At 39.5% G+C, this 19,610-nt stretch overlaps 2 protein-coding genes across 4 annotated transcripts in view; one reads left to right on the top strand and one right to left on the bottom strand.

Moving 5' to 3' along the window:
* Nucleotides 1-19,610, top strand: part of LOC145451713 (uncharacterized) — a 312,192-nt gene that overhangs the window by 265,182 nt on the left and 27,400 nt on the right. The gene's annotated exons all lie outside the window — the stretch shown is intronic.
* LOC145452512 (uncharacterized) lies at nt 4,464-15,106 on the bottom strand. 2 transcript variants are annotated; one of them, XM_080330690.1, is made up of 5 exons: nt 14,957-15,106; nt 8,405-8,478; nt 6,738-6,807; nt 6,462-6,679; nt 4,464-4,805 (listed from the first exon to the last, which is right to left on the bottom strand). In XM_080330690.1, exons 1-5 carry the CDS (start codon nt 15,036-15,038, stop codon nt 4,605-4,607), a joined length of 645 nt encoding a protein of 214 aa, XP_080186816.1. In that variant the 5' UTR covers nt 15,039-15,106; the 3' UTR covers nt 4,464-4,604. The 2 variants fall into 2 exon arrangements, with proteins under 2 accessions (XP_080186816.1, XP_080186817.1); XM_080330691.1 differs by lacking the exon at nt 8,405-8,478 and having other exon boundaries at nt 6,738-6,806; nt 14,957-15,103.

The following is a 19,610-nucleotide window of genomic DNA, read 5'->3' as shown; positions in this document are numbered from 1 at the left end:
TTTGGCAGTCCGTGTTATTTTTGGCATATGCCAAAAATTGCTTATTTTTGGCATTTTCAAATTTTTATTTTTGACAGTTTTGGCATCTGGCTCCTGAAATGCCAAAAATAACACGGCCTGCCAATGACCATGCGACTAATAAGGATCGATATCAATATTAAGAGTTATATTTTTCGGGATCAAATGAAGCCGCAATAATAATCTTCTTCGTTTTCGAGCCCAATGTACAAAGCTGGATGGTACTACTTCCATTGGCGATAAGGCTAAATTGCATTGGATTTTTTTCTGTTTGATCATGAATCCAAGAGCATATGCCCAGTGCAGTTGACTTTACGTTGATTTCCGAAATAACTCAGGTTTGCCCCACATGCCCCGGCTGTTCAAACAATCGCAATTGTGTATCAAAGGCCAAATGTTGGGGTGAATCAAATGTTTTCTCGTCTAGAGACTATATATAATTCGCATTAGAAATCATCTGGTGTGGGCAGCCTATAAAACAGTATCTTAGCCTTGTCCCCAGCGAAGGGGCGGAAACGTCCAGGGGGCGATATGGGGGGCGCTGGGCTCAGGGAGTGGCATGGAGGGGGGCTGAAAAAAAATTTATTCTATTTTATCTCGCAGCGAACAGCGTGTCGCAGTCGAATAAAGAGGCACTGTACCACTTCTAAGAACGACAGTGAGTCCCCTTTGTACATTAAAGGTGCTTTGAAGCCTTTTGGTCAAAACGATTTGCTAAATATATTGGTATTTTAAGCTGCAAAATTAAACCTTCAGAATATGTCCTCATCGTATCATAAAGGATTATACTGTTAAGCGTTGTGATCCGCAACCTTACATGAACGCGTTATTTGGAATACATTCATTTTAAAGTTAATCGAACTATGGCAGTGGTTCACAAATGGTGGGGAATTCCCAACTGGTGGGGAATTTCGGGATTTCTGGTGGAGAATAGACTAACTTTAAAAAGAATCTGTACAGTAATATTCTCCTTTATTAAAAGTAGTTTTGAAATGCCGACCGAATATTTCATAGCTCATTTGCAATTCAGCGATTCATATTATCAGTGCCTTCAATTAGCAAGAATCGCCTGGATAGCAACACGCGATCTCCAGAAATGTTTTTATTCATTTGTGCACCATCATCGGTCACGAAACATAGTGATAGAAAAGTTCTGATTCGTTGTAATAAGAGCTTATATTGCTGAACAGTGAACATGTATTCAAGGGAGATCGTGGACTCGCTAATTTATAGCACATCCGGGCTCGTTACAAATGAAATTACATATTTACGTTATTTCAAGTTCTTTTAGTATTGTGCGAAAGTGTAGTTTACGGCGGCTTATTTATATATCGCACTCATGAGTTCGTCAACATCGGGAAGTTTATCTGACCCATGTATTATTCGGCATTTCCGTATGTAAAGTGATGCTACCCCGCAACATTTGAAAATTTTTCAAACCCATCCTATTTTTCTGTTGGCTGCGCGCCGGGGTAGATACATATATTTACGGAGGTGCGTCTACGCTTACCAGTTCACTGCTGTGTTAATTGTATTGTATGCTGATCAATTCCGGGGATCTTAGCAATCACCAATATCACGTAATATTTACTAAGCAAAGTCTTGCAAAATTTTATTGGAGGTAGCACTTTAAAGGGTAGATATGGATATAGAGATTTTAGGTGGGGAATGAAGGCTCAGAATAAATCGGAAGTGGGGAATTATGAGAAAAAGGTTGGGAACCACTGAACTATGGTATGAGCCCGTACCTGATTGTTGTTATGCTAACCTTGATTTGATCCCGAATATAGCGCATACAACTATCTTAGAATTAATTAGTCGAGTGGTCCTCGGGGGCGCGATTCAAGCTATTTCCAATAGTAAAGTCCCAGCCCAAAAAGACCGACTCAACTCCGAACTCTTACCCCTTTTTATTGCAGTCCTTAAAACGTAGGAGGCACCAGACCAAGGTAATTTTCGTAAAGGCGCGCTGCAGGAAAAAGGTTAAGAACCCCTGCTACAAAATGACGCACCACAAGGCAGGGTATTGTGTCACTATTTACAGCAATGATACACGGTGTTCGTCCCCTCAAGTCGGCAAGCACATCAGAAATGATAATGAGAAATATCGACATGGTGTATATATGACCATAGGTGTCCGAACACTAAGAATAAAAAAAACACGACCCTTTCAAGTAGTTTTTAATGCATTCAAGTGTGGTGCAACAGGTTTGTTTATCTTTCTTGAAAACTAAATCGGTGACAACGCTCACCCTCTTGGGCCATGCACACTCGTGAACGATGAACATGCTGAGACTTGCGCGTGGGGACGATTCAATATATATGGCACTTGAGTGTGTGTGTGTGTGTGTGCATGTGCATATAGCGACACTATAAAATATTGACTATTCACAAGAACGAAACGGCATTATCGTTCTAGCATAGCCAGTTTTAGATAAGGATGGTAAAGATTACTTTTCAGGTATCGGCAGTATTCATTCAATGGTCTTCTGCGAAACTTACAAGAAAGTAAATATAATTGGAAGGCGGCATCTCCGCTTTTGACATTTTCAAGAGTGCGTCAATATTTGCAGCCACTGACATCTGATTAATATTGGAACATGCAATCAAGATTTGAAGTAGGTATGTCAAAGAGCTACTCATAAAACTAAAGACTTTCGAATCGACAGGATAGATTCTGAGAGATAAACAATTGGGTGCTTGTCCATAAGTTAAAAATGGAACATCAAGTGGCCTACATCAATACTTTATTAAAAAAATTGAAATTGATTTTTCAGCGTGGCGTCGTAATAGATTTCATGGTGTACTTTGGACTTTGCGCACGTCACATCTCTCCAAGTGTTGTACGAAACTGTTTCAAATTAGTCTACATCTACATAAAGACCAGATCTAGATGAAAGCTAAAAAGACGTTTACACGACATTCGTTCAATTTCGACGATACGATTTAGCGACATTTGGCATTATAAAAGAGGCCGGAATTCATTGAGGTCGCATATCCCTAAAAAGAAAACGAGCAATCAAAATGAAATTAGTATTTTTCAACGAAACTTCGCCTTGCAGAAACTTTAATCAGTGCAGTGATTCTCAAACTTTTTTCGACACGCAACCGTTACGATAATGTAAAATTTCGCGCCCCTCTTATCGTCATATCCCAAAATGCAACCAGAATGCTGGCAATCTCTAATGGATAATTTGATGGCGTGGAAGGCTATGCCTGTTGATGAGAGATTTGTGCAATATGAAATTCGGACTAAACACAAAGCAACAACCATGAATGAAGGTCAATCGCGCGAAGCGCCAAAGAAATTTCAGTTAACCGCACTCTCGCGTCCCCCTTCAGATAATTTCACGCCCCCTCCCAATGGGGGCGCGCCCCGCAGTTTGAGAACCACTGAATTAGAGCCACGTGTAACATCTCTAATAACGGTGCATTTTCAATATTTGCGTTTGCGTTGCCTACATTTATCGTAATTACATTTTGGGTTAATTTGACTTGCTAAAGGTTCCTCAAGCTCAAAGGGATTGACAACACTAATCTATATTCACGAATTGATTTCCAGTTATTTGTACTGCAATAAATCCCTGATTATCCTCGCATCTCTCGGATAATTTGTTCTCGACAGAAACGTGCAGTTTCTCGTTTGATGACCTGATTCGCATTGCGCGTGGAGTGAGCACAGCAGTGATACTCATTTTCAATTCACTATCGTAGAAGTGCTTTTCGTATGCTAACGTGAAGTTATTAGTAGGGCTGGGCATAATGATTCGAGTACTCGAATCTGAATCGAGTATTAATTTTGAAGATTCGAGTCGAGTAGTAAAACACGATTTTTTCGAGTACTGAAATTATACGCTCCTCGCAACTGAAAGGTCATTTACTAACGAGAATTATAGTTTTGATACTAATTTTCACTGAGGAAGTCTTGAAACCTTGATTGGCCGTGTCGCAGCATACGAGTCATAGTACAAAGCTACGAACGTTACTGGAAATAACACATTTCCGAAGTCATGATCAATCCACAACATTGTCAAGAAGTGCAATGAAATCATTATGGTTGGAAAAATACCAAAGTATCTTTAACGTGATGGATAACATGCGTTATGTTGTTTGTAGTGGCATAAAAGATACATATTTGAATTTCAACATAGCATATGCTGCTGTGACGTCATAATGAGTGATACTCGAATACTCGACTCGACTCGAAGCATTATACGTAATTCAGAATCGAATCACTCAGGTACTCGATTTTGCCCAGCCCTAGTTATCAGGCATTGCTGCACATATACTAATCGGAATGCGACCGGGAATAGAAGATAAAGTGTAAAATTGTCCTTTCAACGCAATTAGTCAAAGAGAATTTTCAATAATAATAATAATATTAGACTATATATATATGTCGCTGAACCTGGAATACTTTGCTAATTCAAAATCGCAGTTTGACCTCGAATTGTTAGTTTTTCTTTATTTCTGAAAAATTAACAAATACTAGGCCAGAATAATCAATTTTAGTATGTATCTATATCAGCGTTTCCAGAAGGTATACTACTCCAACAACTAAATTTAATCGAACTTTCTGCTTCATTTTATTGCATCCAAGGAACTTTTGCTTCGCACACAGCACCCCGAAATTGAGTAGCTGCCCAATTGTCAACATATCCTTGACGGTGATCATTCAAGTGATAGCAATTCATTCCGACATACGGTCCCGGCGTCGTGTGCGGTCGATTATAATACCATTTGCTGTAAGGAGCCCAATCTCCGTTTGAAAGTTTCACTCTTAGAGTCTGAACAAATCACATGCAAAAATGTCAATTTTTAGCGAATCTGCATCGTCTCTTGCCAATTCTCTAGAGACGTAGGCCTGTATAATTTCTTTTTTCGATCTCACAATTATTCCCCAACATTTGACGGAATTCATTAGAAAGTTGCGCTGACAAAACAGAAGTAAATATCTGCCAGCATCCACTGAATGAGAAGTTTCGCTGGATTTAAAAAAAAGTTAGTTAGGTAAGCTAAAGGCGTGGATGATATGTCATTCTTATCGACATGATATGTCATCGACATCATCGACATGAAGCCAATCAAAAATTGCATATCTCTGGTAGGGTTACGAAAAGATCGGCAGATACCACCACGAGAAGCTATATGTCGCATCTTTCTTTATCGACGTCAATAACTTGGTAACAATTAAGCTTCCTAGCCCCGACATATTCGGGTAAATGAATTCATTCGGTCAAATTCCCATAGAGGAATCTTTGAGGAGGGGTTTATTGTGATGGAGACCCTCAAACCAGCACCTTTCTTGCGAGCAAACCAGAGAACTAAAACGAATGCAGTTTAAGACTATATTCCTCTGGCATGAAATATGCTATATGTGCAGTTGTGCACCTTTTATTTGTGCGTGACTTATACTTGTATAATGGCTAACTTGATGCCTTCATATCGGTGGATGGTGACAAGCAGGCCGAGAGTGCGTGGCTATAGGCCCGTCTATACCTGGATACTGGATGAGCCTGCTCAAATCCTTTTTCAAAGCTCGAGGTGTTACCGAGTCGTCCATAGATAGTAAACACGCCTGGGCAATTCAGAAAATATGCACAGCACGTCAACGTCACGATATCGTCAAATTGCAACGAAGAGCTTGTCGCTCTTGATATCACAGAGACACCGTGTGAGCTAAATTCATCTAGCGCAATGGTTCTCAACCATTTTGATCTCGGGAACGGCAGAGCTTCGAAATGAATGTTGCGGACCGGTAAACCATCGAAAATCAAATTCAACCCTACGTTTAAAGAGATACCGGAATTTTGCAATCAAGTTAGTGGTCTTTCACGGAATTTTGCGAGCTTTGCGTTGCAGAAACTTCAATGGAATCACTAAAGTGTCCGTTATATTGCATTTGAATTGGATACATTTGTCGTAATTTTAGATATGAGACTTTGCTGTATGAAATAGCCTCTATTATACCTTAAAATGTCGATTGCACGTTCTGAAATTGACGAAGTTTGTTCAAAATTTTTATAAGCTTTCACATATAACTTGTTCAAACGAGTTGTAGGCTACTTTTTCACAATTTCGTACAGCATTTACACAATTGTGACGTAGCCTACGCCCAAAGTACTCTCTGCTACGACATCCTACAGAAAAATACGTATATTTACTATTTGATGTTTTGTTTCTCTAATCAATGGACATTGGACAAGCTTTCAACTTCTTGCATTTCGGAATTGAGATATAAAATTCTGTTATGTCTGGCGGGCTGGCTGGAAACTTGCCACGGACCAACGCCGGTCCGCGGAGTGGCAGTTGATAACCACTGATTAGCAAATTTATAGCGTCTCTGAATAAAGTCTTTGTTGACACATTCAACATGTCATTATAGGAACGTGCATGTCTCCAAATGGATCGGAGGGTAATGATAGACAAACATACGACTTTACCGATAAGTCCAGGGTCATTCCAAGCCACGCATTTATGTAGTCGTGGTTCATCGGTATTCTTGATCGAAGCAGTGCTCGAATTAGGTCAAAGTGCTCTTCGCTGTAGATGTTAGCCAATTTTCCTTTCGCTGCTTTGCAAGTAGATTCAGCTTCTCCAAGTGTCATGTCTCCCACGATCAACACGTAGCATTTGTCGCCGTATAGAACATCGCATCTTCCTGTTATGGAATAATTACTCAAAAAACATTCATTCGTATATTACTAGAGAAGGCTTACTTTCATTCCCATGGTAGACGCTCCGCGGCTCCAGGAGTGCTGCGCTCTGAACGTCTCTGCTATTTATACCTGAAATTGCGTCCGTTATTTACAAGTTTATACAATGTTTGCGTGCTGAAAATTCTGATGTCTTGACGCTCGAAGGACGCCCAGGGATCTTTAGCCTATAATTCTGCATTTCTAGAATCTTGATTGAATATGCTAAATGGAAACACCATGACCCACCAGGTATTTGTTTGTTTGTTTTTGGGTATTCATGGCGTTTGTCGACTACCATGGTCATTTACAGCAGGCCGATTCTCTTCTTATTTTCCGCAACTGCCGACTTATAGCACGGCCCACCTCTAGGCTTTTTGTAAGACACCGCTGACGCGGATGATGTGGCGAGGAGGAGCCTAGGTAAACCTCCAACACTTAGGTATCGAATTCGGAAGTCGACCTCGGTCGGACTCGAACCCGCACCCTTTGGTGTTGCAGCCGCGGATTATACCACTGCGCTATCTCGCCACACCCACCAGATATAGAGGGACGCTTATTGTGTTAGCGGGAATGACAAACCAAATTACTTTGTAATCAGAAGTATCAGGAAAATTGTAAAAACCGCTGTTAGCCATAACATATGTCATACATAAAACTACGGTCATTCATTTTTCTAAGCTGTAACCATTGAAAGTTTGCCACAGTTCGGAAGCCGTTAAAGCTCCCAACCAGCAGAGGTGGTCAAAGTAGTCAAGAGGTTACTATGAGAAATAGAAGTAACCAGGCAGAATTCTACTCTCAAGTGCGAGTGGAAGTAGTACTTTCTAAAGCAGTAGAAAACCGCTACAAGCCAAAGCAGAATTTGTTTTCTTTGAAAACTACTCAAGTGAGTAAGTCGTTTTGAAAAGCATTCATGAATACGCCATCAGGGACAGTCAAAAGCTGGAAGCTGACATATGTGGAAGTTGACGAGAGCTGGCTTATGTTGCCGTACATCATATGCAGGAAATACATGTTATACACGTAGTATGAGATCAATATCAGATTAGGTTTGCATGAGATATCTCGCTATCGGCAATGAGAACGCAGAAGATCAATATGGAGACTAGATATAGTACAAGCTCGCTAAGAGTAGAAATAGTGTATTTCTGTGTATTTCAGTCGCCCTGCTGGATGATGATAAATGAGTCTTGCGGGCAAGATTCCGAAAACATTACATTATCACTCGACCACTTCTCCACGAAGTGTAGTAATCAGTCGTATTTATTGTAAAAATCAATTCTTATAGCATATAAACAGATTTTGATGAGTTTGTTAAAAGATAGCGTACTTGAATAGATGCTCATCGGACATCTGTGGTGGACTAAGTCCTGAATTCGCAACCAATGTCCCTCAACTGATCGGAAATACTTCATGTCCGAGGAATAAAATTGAACCACTGGCCCAACTACGAATACCATTACCGTTTTCACGGGACATGGATCCCTTGGCAGTGAGACATTTTATTATTCGAAGCCATCACAATGTGATATGTCGAGCAGGATTCTCAGTACTTTGTGGTAATTCACGACGCTGGAAGGTTCTGTGTTGAACGGGTGTATTTCCTACTTAGAACCTTGCAATGTAATAGATAAAAGTCCAAATCTCCTTTCACTCATAAGGCTTGAAAAGTGAATATTTTACGTATCCTCAATTCCTTCCGAAAAGTTGTTGTTGTCCTCAAAAATGAGAGACGTTTCGTCACGATTGGCAATGTCGTTCTCTGAAAATTTAGACTTGTATATAGATCGGCAGGGGATATTCGAATTGATGAATGGTGCAAGTCGAATTTTTACTATTGATCATTATTGTATCTAAAAACAAGTTGAGGGACGCTTATCGACACAATGATTTTTGCGTCACTACTATTCAGTAGCTGTGCCACCATAAATGGGAACAATATAGATTATAGAGACAAATTGAAAGGTAAGGGAACAATGAAAGGTTCGATTTCTTGTGAAAGCAAAACAATAGAATCTATGACGTTGCAATGTAAATTTCGTTGCCGTATATCCACATCCACGAGAAAGAAGACAACGCTGAATGATGTCGCGCAGACGCCGTTCAAGTAAGAGGGCGTAAAAATTCTGAAAATCCGAAATCATGAAGAAAGAGCTAAAGGTCTTGGCCAACTAGCGACAGCCAATTTTGGCCAAGGTTTTATCGCTGTCGATCTTTTTATCACCCAATTTACCCGCCGTATTTTATCCAAACCTTCGTGTCTTCATGTGTCCTGGCGTGGAAGGCACTGTAGCCTCGAAATATCTGTGTACCTTGTTCCGACAGCTACTCGCTGTCAGACATGGGGTGATTACTTCATGAATGTAATCGATTGCGATTACGAGTACTTCCGAATGACGCGATTACGATTACGATTACGATTACAGCAAAATCAGGAAGTAGTCGATTACGATTACGATTACATTGGAAAAGTAATCACGATTACTCACGATTACATTTATTTTGCATTTTAGAAGTTATATTGGAAGACAATATATGGATTGCGCTGAAAAAGTCTAATGAGATAATAAACCCTCTTTAAAAAAGATGCGTCATTTACTTGTTACGCCCATTTTTATAGAGGACGATTTATCGCACCCAACCAATTGCATTCTTACCGGGTCCATGACTGCCGCACCCCAAATTTCCCAATAGGGTGGGGAGCGAGCTCGGGGGGGGGGGACTCAATAGTATTTCGTAAACCAACAAAAATTATAGAGTATTCTCGAAAGATTTAATTTACTTGAAAATTCTCTCTAGATAAGCTTGATTTTGGAATGCATACGTCTCCCCCTCAACAAAAAAGCAGATATAATTTATAGTAGGCATGCATTTGAAACAAATGGTTGTTTAAAACACATTGTTTAAAACTTGTGTTTTAAAACAGTGTTTTAAACAAAGGCTTCAAAAAAACTAAATTGTGTTTTTTTCATTTGTAAAATTATGCCATAATTGTGTAAAAGCTTTCCACAATTACCACCCGAATCGGCCGACGTACATCGATATGAGATGGTTGGAACCCCTCAAAATATTCGGTTAAACAGTTATAGTACAGATATTTCGTCAAAGGAGCAATATTTACCCTATATTTTCAATTGTCAATGTCAATCCACATTGGTGACGTCAAGACTTGAAAAAAAATTAAAAAACATGAAAAAAAATAAAAATCATGTTTTAAACAAGGGCATGTTGTAAACATGCTCTCTTTAAAATTATTTTTGTTTTAAATGCAACCCTAATTTATAGCAATAGGCATTTAGGTTCCAGTCAATACCGTGTCACGACACACCAAAAGACATATGCAATTTCGACCAACACGCGACTTCACGAAGTGTGCTACTAAAGAAAGACCTTGGCCGAAACTGAGGGTATGTGTCCATTGTCAATAGCCGCGCTGGGTGGGCGTGACTAATAGTCCAGTCCTTCCAATCCGAGCCCACAATGCAAATACCACCCGGACACCCACAGAGCATTAAAGACATGACAATTTGTGTGTGCGTCTCACGAAAGTTTTTCTTATAGTCTACTACGTTAGGGATACAACAATATCTTTTGATTATACAACATACCGGAAATCACGAATTAACTACATTCACTAAAGTAATTATAACAAGATAACAGACGTTATAATTATGAATTACGTGCCCCCAGCTCTACAGGTAAATCTGACCATCGGGGGCAGAGAGAGAGAGGAATAAAAATTAATAATAATGTAATGCAATTACCAATGTTATTGATTGACGAAATTCAGTCTTCAACTTGAAATTATCACCCTATGGGGGCCAAAGACTAACGTTTGGACTGGGGGACGAATAGCTGTTTTGGTCCTGAATCTATAGCTACAACCCACGCTAACATGATATATAAGCCCAGGGCTATGGCGGCAGGTCCCAATGTTGAGTAAAGACGATTAGCGCATGTTTCAAGTAGAGTAATATGAGAATAAGATGAAGAGAACATAAAATTCTGCCTTCATCCTAATACAGATAATGTACGGCAAGCTGCCGCTACGAGAAACGGCAAAAACGGCACGGTTGTCGTATATATCAGCAACCGTTGATTTTTATTGCTTCGTTGTGGAAACCGTAATGTTATATTTGACGGGTACAAAATTTCAAATCTCTGTCAGGTGTACGCACGCACTACATAGGCCTACTGCTCGCCAAGCAGCAACGGTCAAACTGCGTTTGTATAACCAAACATCAATACACAAGTTACTTGGTAGAGTGGTGATTAATTATCCTACTCCGGGGTACCGGCGTGTGGAACGGGTTGATAACCTGATATACAGCACGGCGGGTGTTCTTACAATTACGCGAATGTACGTGACGTACATCGAGTATCTATTTACTGTGGATACTTCTTACGCAATGACTAGCAAAGCTAATAGGCTACTTCTGACGTAATAAAGAGCAATGGCATTTAAAAATCAGACGTTTGTGTTATCATGAACCTGGTATAATACATCTTCCTTGTTCACGAATGTTCAGTTTATGTCATAGTCCTTGTACAAATAAAAAGTAATCGTTTTTTCACAAAGAAATCGATTAGATATGGGAAGTAGTCGATTACAATTATGATTACTTCGGGATTTTTTCGAATGTAATCGATTGCGATTACGATTACTTGAAAATGCTGTAATCGTCGTAATCGGTTACGATTACTAATCGCGATTACCCCATGTCTGTTCGCTGTACAATGCTACACTGAAGTATCCCGACTGTATCCGACGGTGTTTTCCAGACAACACAATGTCGGACAAATCTTATCATGAATCCAATCCAAATTATGTAATATAAAGGTCGTAACATATTCATGATCAAACCATATCGTGGGAACGACGAGTATGGTATACCCAAAACAGTGACCTCGGACATGCACTTGTATAAGGGATGGTGCGAACCCCTGAAAAGTTCTGATTCGTGTGAATGCGAACATGAACCTATGACGTCGCGTGACTTCATATGGCTTACTCGAACCATACCATTTCCATAAAGTAATATATTAATGTACAGGATAACTATGGCGACGACTATGGCCATGTAATGCCACAATGCTGAAGTAGGGCCACATGTTGACTTTTTAAACGTCACCTAATATACCAACTAAATGCAACAATTAAATGCTATAGTAATTTCACAACATCATTTTGTCAACAATCTCACGACGATCGGCTAGACCGGACAGATGTATTTTTAAGAGTGTAACAGCATCAGTTTTTATGTTTGTGCCAGATATTGTCTCAAAAACAAGTTATACAGTAGCCACCACCCCATGAAGACGAGAAAACCGATGACAATGCACCACATGCATCACCCAAAATCTGATACACAAAGACTGTACATCCCCAGACAAAAGGTGGTCGAGGACTACAAGAAATTGAATTAAAAAATAAAACAAAAATCATCGGCTTGTCTCATTACATCCACAACAGCGATAACATTCACTGCAAACTCATTGCACAGGAAGACAAACAGGGCAAAACAAAATCTCTGAGCTATAGACACTACAAGTACGCAACAACCTGTACACTGCTATGCTGACCTGTACACTAGGGCTGTTCAAAAATAACTTTTTCTACCGGATTCCAGCCATTCACTGATTAAACTGTCAAAAAATCGCTGCACCACAAAATTGGTTCAATTCTCACAAGTAGCCTATACGACTCCGCAGATCCAATTAAAATTTTTAATTTATTAGGAAAAATTTGAAAAAAAAAATTCAAATATTTCTGTCGATCCCATTAAATTGTTGAGCTTGCTTCAAAGACGATGCAAAACAAATTTGAGTCAATTCCAACAAGTAGAAGCGGAGTTATTCGAGTTTTTCGTTGATAGTTCTCGGATTATCCTTGATCCGGGAACGCACTGTCAGCAGTTATATTGAGATACAATCGATAGAATTACATAAAACAATGATATTGTCTTATTACAATATATTTCAGATTGAAATTTTACATCGCTACATTAATTAAAAATGTTACGATATCGAGTCAAATGTCAAATTGTCCGCCCATATGTGGGTCATATAGACTGGAAATAGTGTATCGGCTTTTTAGCCTACATTTATTCTAGGAGTGAGGAAACTTTATTCATCATGCTGGATGACAATTGATAGCAAGTCTCTCGAATCGGGAATCGGTCGTATTTATTGTAAACATCATTTTGTACGGACATGAAATAGAAGTTAATGAACTTTTTAAAAGATAGCATATTTGATTAAAATAATCCATGTGAAATATGTGATCGCACAAGGCCTTACATTTGCACCAAATATAAGTGCTGCTCATAAAAATTTCATAGCCCGGGAACCAGTGTTGGGATGACTCGAGTCATGGCTTGACTAGAGTCAAACTCGAGTCAACTTTTTCGTATGACTTGACTTGACGCGAGTCACTTTGCAAAAATGACTTGACTTGACTTGACTTGACGTTTCAGAAATGCGGATTGACTCGCGACTCGAAGCCAAATTTACGAGCCAATTTCGAGTCATCAAGTATAATCGATGTCGACTAAATCGCTGTATCTTGTATAAGTTAACGATTTAGCGATACGCTAGTGTGGCCTGTGAGAGCAACCAATCACTCAACGATTGTGCGTTTTACCGAGCCGCCATTGTTACATCACAAATAAATTGATCGCAAACGCAGTGATCGGAGCTCACAGCTTACGTTGTCGTAAGCTAGTAGTAAAGTAATATACTAGCACTGCATCTCTGCTTTATAAACTGCTCACAGTGCCAAGTGCTCACCATAAACAACCCTCTTGTATGATTTAAATAGAACGAATATCGTCCATACGTCTATAATCGCATATCATGGATATGTAGGTGGGTAGGGCATTGCACCATATCCTTTTTGAACTTTCTGAGGTTTCGTATGTTATCCTGTATTTTGGCTGATAATTGTAGACTGGGCCTATACCGTTACTGTGTAGTTTAGCAGTTATAAGTATGCGTGAGCCATACAACACCTTTTTTCGCGTATAATCAACTCTTTTTCGTTCCTAGATTCGGAATAAATGGGGACTCCGTCTGTATTCAAAACAGTTGGCAAAATGCAATGACTTTGAATCATGCTCCTACTTTGAAAATTCAACTTGACTCAACTAGTGACTTGACTCGTGACTTGACTTGGCTTGACTCGACTTGACTTGACTCGAGTCACCTTCAAAAATAGGGGGACTTGACTTGACTCGAGTTACCTTTGAAATTCCAGTGTCTTGACTTAACTCTAGTTAAAATGTGCAATGACTCGAGATGAATCGTGACTCGAAGGTAGTGACTAGATCCCAACACTGTCAGGAACTACTTCGCACACTTCCATATAATGTCGCGGCAGATAATGCAGATATTGGATAAGTTCTACCACTAGTTCTATACTTTGAATATTACGAAGGGCAGTTGATTGGCGCCATTTCAATGTTCAGTGTTTTGCTTGTGTGCAATGGCGCCGACGATAATTGTGAAGCTGGTTTTCTGAGAAACTGATTCTGCATTGAACCAGACCAGGGTCACTTTCCCGGCAGAAGATTCGGTCGGATATATGGTAAGGTAATAGTAACCAGCAATGTCAAATTGTGTCACTTCCCTTACCTTGTGAACAAGTATGTGCAATGTGCATGTGCATGATGAAGAACAAATTTCGTGTCAGGTTTGACACAGTTTATGCGTGTAAGCCTACCTTTTCCAAACAATTCTTGGAATAAATTTAGGCTACTTGGTAGCGTCAAGCTCATGCATCATACGTGTGAAATCATGTATGAAAGCGTAATGCAGAGTTTGATGTGTTTTTTTTCTCGATTGCGTACATTTCGCTATATTTTAAGGGGTACTCCACAATGCAGATACATTGCAAAGGGTATGTAGTTAAAACAAGTCAGAGAACCGCTGACTTATCTGGACTATACTGAACGCGGGACTCATAGGATTCACATTGTATTGATATAATAACAGATTTCGTGTCAAGTTTCGAATCGACAGCATATAACCAGAGTCGGACGCATGAGAGCGAGAGATACCTAAGAGTGATAGAGTGCGACAGGAAAAGTCGCGGAAATGTACAAAAGTCGAGCAGAACCAATGATGAAGACGGGATCACGTATTATGATGACGCACATGACATGAAACAGACGATTAGTACGGACGTTGTCTCATGAATAGATATTCTACCGTCAGATAACATATTCACCCACAATACTAACCTTGATTCCCCAGTGGGATTGATTCGCTTCCCGATATCATATAAGCAAAAGCGCACGCAATAACTACTGTCCGCATTACCATGTCTATTATTTCTAGAATATATTGATAGCTGTTATCAAAAATATCGTGATTTAAGCAGGGCACTGTACGGTACGATTAGACTTCGGCGAAGAGCACAGTAAGAGCTTATTTTGCGATATTTTCGTAAAAGAACCATGTTATATTTTTGGTACTTTTTGCTGCAGGTTCGGAAATGTCTTCATTCATTACAATTATAGGGTTAAACACAGAGAGAAATTCGAATCCGAACCCAGTTTCAATTGTATTGATTCGAGTCGATCTGGTATTATTTTCTTTGTTGCCGCTCCGAGATATCTATCTGAACTTTCCACATAAGACATGCTCTGATGATGTCATAATGAGGGATACGTCAAGCACTCGACTCGACGTTAAAACTTTTTTGTTAATGGCCACGTTGAAACGCGGCATGGCATTTGTTAGTTCATCCATTTGTAGTCCGCGCTATGACGCCTTGGTACAAAACCGCAGCCTGTTCTGTAGACTTATAACAAAGTTACTTGTTATGCCTTCTTCTCAAATAGCCTAAACAACGCATAATTTCAAACTGCTTCGTACCCCATGGCGTATATGTAATAAACCCCTGGCTAACCCGAAATGGAATAGCGAGATGGAGCCTAGATAAACCTCCTACATATAGGCAGGGCTGGGCAAAATCGAGTACCTGAGTGATTCGATTCTGAATCACGTAAAATGCTTCGAGTCGAGTCGCGTAATCGAGTATCACTCATTATGACGTCACAACAGAATGTAATATGTCAAAGTTCCAATATGTCCCTTTTAGGCGACGACATAGACTATTATTCCTGGTATCCATCACATGAAAGATACTTTTGTATTTTTCGACCATGCCGATTTCATTGCACTTGGTGACAATGTTGTGGGATGATCATGACTTCGGAAATGAGTTATTTCCAGTGTCGTTCGTAGCTTTGTACTATATGTTTTGTATGCTACGATACGGCCAATCAAGGTTTCAAGGCTTCGACAGTGAAAATTAGTATCGAAACTATAATTCTCTTTGTCAAATTACCTTGCAGTGACGAGGAGAGTATAATTTCAGTACTCGAAAAAATATTCTTTTACTACTCGACTCGAATCATTAGAATTAATACTCGATTCAGATTCGAGTACTCGAATCATTGTGCCCAGCCCTACATATAGGTGAGTGTGACAAGATGTCGAGTAGTGGGCTCCTCCCTGTCATGCGATCCGCCTCAAAGGTGTCTTACAAAAGCCTTGGATGAATGTGGTCCGTGCCAAACGTCGGTAGCTCGGGAATCATCATGAAAAATCTGGACCCGGTGTAGAATGATCAAACTAATTATATAATCATTATTACTAAAACGATGGCAACAATTACTCTAGCGATTCTAGAATCGATCTCGGTCGGACTCGAACTCGCATCCCCTTGTCGTTGAGCGACGGAACATATCATAGCCTACCACTTCGTTATATCTACATTATCTCTCATCTCAGTAGGTTATGTAGATCCGTAGTACGATCATCTACAGATTCTACACCAAAGAGCATTAAGTGAGTTGTATCTGATTTATAAAGATTGAAACAAATTAGTTTGTCAGCGATCATAGAAAAAGCGTCAATATTTGTTTCAATTATTTGGTCATTTGCCAGAGTGTTATTGTGGTACCTCTCTTCAACTGATTTTCTCTTAGGATGCTTTAGTGATGCGGGGTCAAAGATTGGCAGGTGTATAATTGAAGTTCTATTTTGGAATTTGAAAGTTCCATCTTAATGGAACCAGTGAGCAGCTTGACGGCTGAAGAATGAAATTTACTACAATATCAATGTGTACATAATTCGACGGATTATCATCCTAAGACCCCTATCTATCCCCCCACCCCACCCCATCGCGGGTTTTTATTTGATATATATTTCTCAACGCCTCTGTGATATCATATTGCTTTTATAACAATTTAAATCCTGTCTGCATATGTCCCTAGCGATGAAGCAAAAATATGGAATATTACTCAAACACTACTGCCAACTTATGACCAAAAATGCCCCACTGCTATTGGAGTGGTGCGGGTTCGAGTCCGACCGAGGCCGACTTGCGAATTCCTATATCTAAGTGTTCTAGGTTTATCTAGGCGTCACCTCATCCGCGTAAGCGGTGTCTTACAAAAATCCAAGGAGTTGGCCGTGCCGTCGGCAGTTACGGAGTGCAAAAGGAAGTCAATCGGCCTGCTATAAATGACCTATGACCATAGTAGCTGACAAACACCATGAATACCACAAAACAAAATTCTTCGAAGGTGCAATGGCCGTCCTTGTCTCGATTCATACGACTCGGTTCGAGTCATGTACAATGGCTCGAGTCGACTCAATACACACAAGTGTTCGCATCTTGCATTTGCGTGTCATTGAACACAGCGATAACAAATAAACAATCGCTTGAGCAGGGGTGGGTAATTATTTTTCTCCGCGGGCCGAATGTGAAGCAAAAATATGTTGGCGGGCCGTTCCAAAAATTTCAACCATATTCTGTGGCGTATTAATCTTATTTCTAAATTGAAAGCAGTGAATTACATTGCTAGTAAATGCTTCTCAATGGCTGTATTGATACTAGGTAATGAAAAAGTGACAGTTAATCAACAAAAATAATATTTATTTGCCGTCATGTTTCGAAACAATATTAAACATGATACAATTGAAACTATCTTTGAACCCATATCCACATTTTTCTATTAAGACATTAAAATGAATTAGGGAGACTACTAACCTTAATGTCTTAGTCGCTGCCTTCCGAGCTGTGTTCAGTTTGGTTACAAAGCGAAGGTTGCAGTTCGTCTGAAATTCTTCCGCCCTTGGCCGAAGTCTGTATTCGTGTTTTTGTCATAACTTATATTATAAACCTTAAACACGGCGACCTGCTCGGCACAAACTAAAAGGACGGGCTTACCCATTACTCCAGTAAACAAATATATAATGCTTCAAACCGTCTTTGCATTTCAGCTTCGACTTTTTTTACATGCACGCATTTGCATCGCGAGCACTGATTGACTTGTTATACGAATTAGGGATTTGAAGCACAGACCGAGTCATTCGTAATGCGAAAATGGCAACAAAGAACTTAACAATATGGAAAGAGTGACTTCTTGCGACTTTAATTGTTATGGCAAACTTTGCTATATTGACTTTATTTTTAATCTGAATTACGCATGCGAGGTACGTAGTGTGCGCAATGAAACTGCTTCAAACTAAACGGATTTCCGGTTCAGTTTATATAGACTACAGTTTTAGTCCACACAGCAACATTTTAAAGTAGGTTTTATGTTTTGAATTCCAAGCAACTTTTCGCGGGCCGCTCAGAATCGTTCCGCAGGCCGCAGTTTGCCCGGGTCTGCTCTTGAGATAGTCATAGACCTCTATTAAATTCATTGCTCTGATCGGTGTGTGGCAATGCATCAATAAACGACTTTACTGATGTTGGTGAAATATTTTTTTCTGCAAAGCTCCATCAATATAACCATGAAATAAATTAATATAGGCTCAAACCTTTATGTGAGTATGCAGCGACAGAAACAAGCTGTTAATATTTAGAGGTGGCCAGTAACAAAGTACTTATATTTTTGCGAAGTATACTTAAGTAATGTTCATTTACTTGTAGTGCTTACTCAAGTGAGTCTAATTTTTCGTTACTTCTACTTCGTAAAATTTTGTGACTTACTTACTTTTCCTTATTCACAGTTTGTCACGTAGATGTAGGCCTACCCTATACTATGTTCTTCTAATAACAGAGAGAGACAGACGAAAACAGACAAATTTGGGGGCAGTTTTCTTCAAAGCTCACACAAATAGTATATGAAGTGACCAATCTGTTTCCACGAAGGTCTCGGTCAATATAATTAAGGTGGAGGCAGCGTAGTTTAAATTTCAGGCCTCATAGTCGCCTGAAAGAGGGTACTGCTGGGGTGAAAAAGGTATAGAATCACTATCCTATCGACTGGACAAGCTATGATTTCATCACATTATGTGGTCGAATCCGTATATGCTCTGGAATATTTATATATATATCCTGCATATAATAATGTAGCAACACAAACCCAGATCTCTGTACGGAACACACTATTTCTCCTAGAAGTAATGTTGAGCCGCTTCGAAAAGCACTATACCTCCATTCGTACATGAGTATAATTATGAATTGATAATTCTACTTCTACTTGAGTAGCCTTCTTGAATACTGTGACGACTTCTGTTGAAATTACAGATTTGAAAGGAAAGACATTTATGCGTAAAAATAAATATTAAGCCATTGATAAAAAATAACTATAGATTAGTCACCTACGTATGGTTAGTAATCTATAGAAAGTGTAGCTCGAGATTGTATTGCAGTCCTCCAATATTACTGACGCTTACCCATTTTTGTTTCATGAGACGTGGGCTAACACTGTTAAACAGTCTGCTCAGATATTCTATTTGAAGCGCGATAGCAACAAAGAAGTAAAATAAAACAAAATTCACTCGCACCCTAAAATTTTCACAACTGTGATGAAAGGAAAAGAAAGGTATTATGACACGTAGGTAGTCATAAATCTTCGCCACCGTGCCCCA

Source organism: Botryllus schlosseri, chromosome 12 (assembly GCF_051294905.1).
Source record: "Botryllus schlosseri isolate E-star chromosome 12, Bs_hap1, whole genome shotgun sequence".
Classification (NCBI taxonomy): Eukaryota; Metazoa; Chordata; class Ascidiacea; order Stolidobranchia; family Styelidae; genus Botryllus; species Botryllus schlosseri.
Note: the sequence above shows the minus strand (reverse complement) of the source record. Positions and strands in the feature narration are given on the sequence as shown.

What these genes read in the sequence shown, in the direction of transcription:
- LOC145452512 (XM_080330690.1), bottom strand. Translation starts at nt 15,038, where the DNA reads ATGGTAATGCGGACAGTAGTTATTGCGTGCGCTTTTGCTTATATGATA. An exon ending in ACTTTTCGGAAGGAATTGAG is followed by an intron (nt 6,808 to 8,404) that starts GATACGTAAAAT and finishes GACGCAATTTCA; the next exon opens with GGTATAAATAGCAGAGACGT. An exon ending in CGTCTACCATGGGAATGAAA is followed by an intron (nt 6,680 to 6,737) that starts GTAAGCCTTCTC and finishes ATTCCATAACAG; the next exon opens with GAAGATGCGATGTTCTATAC.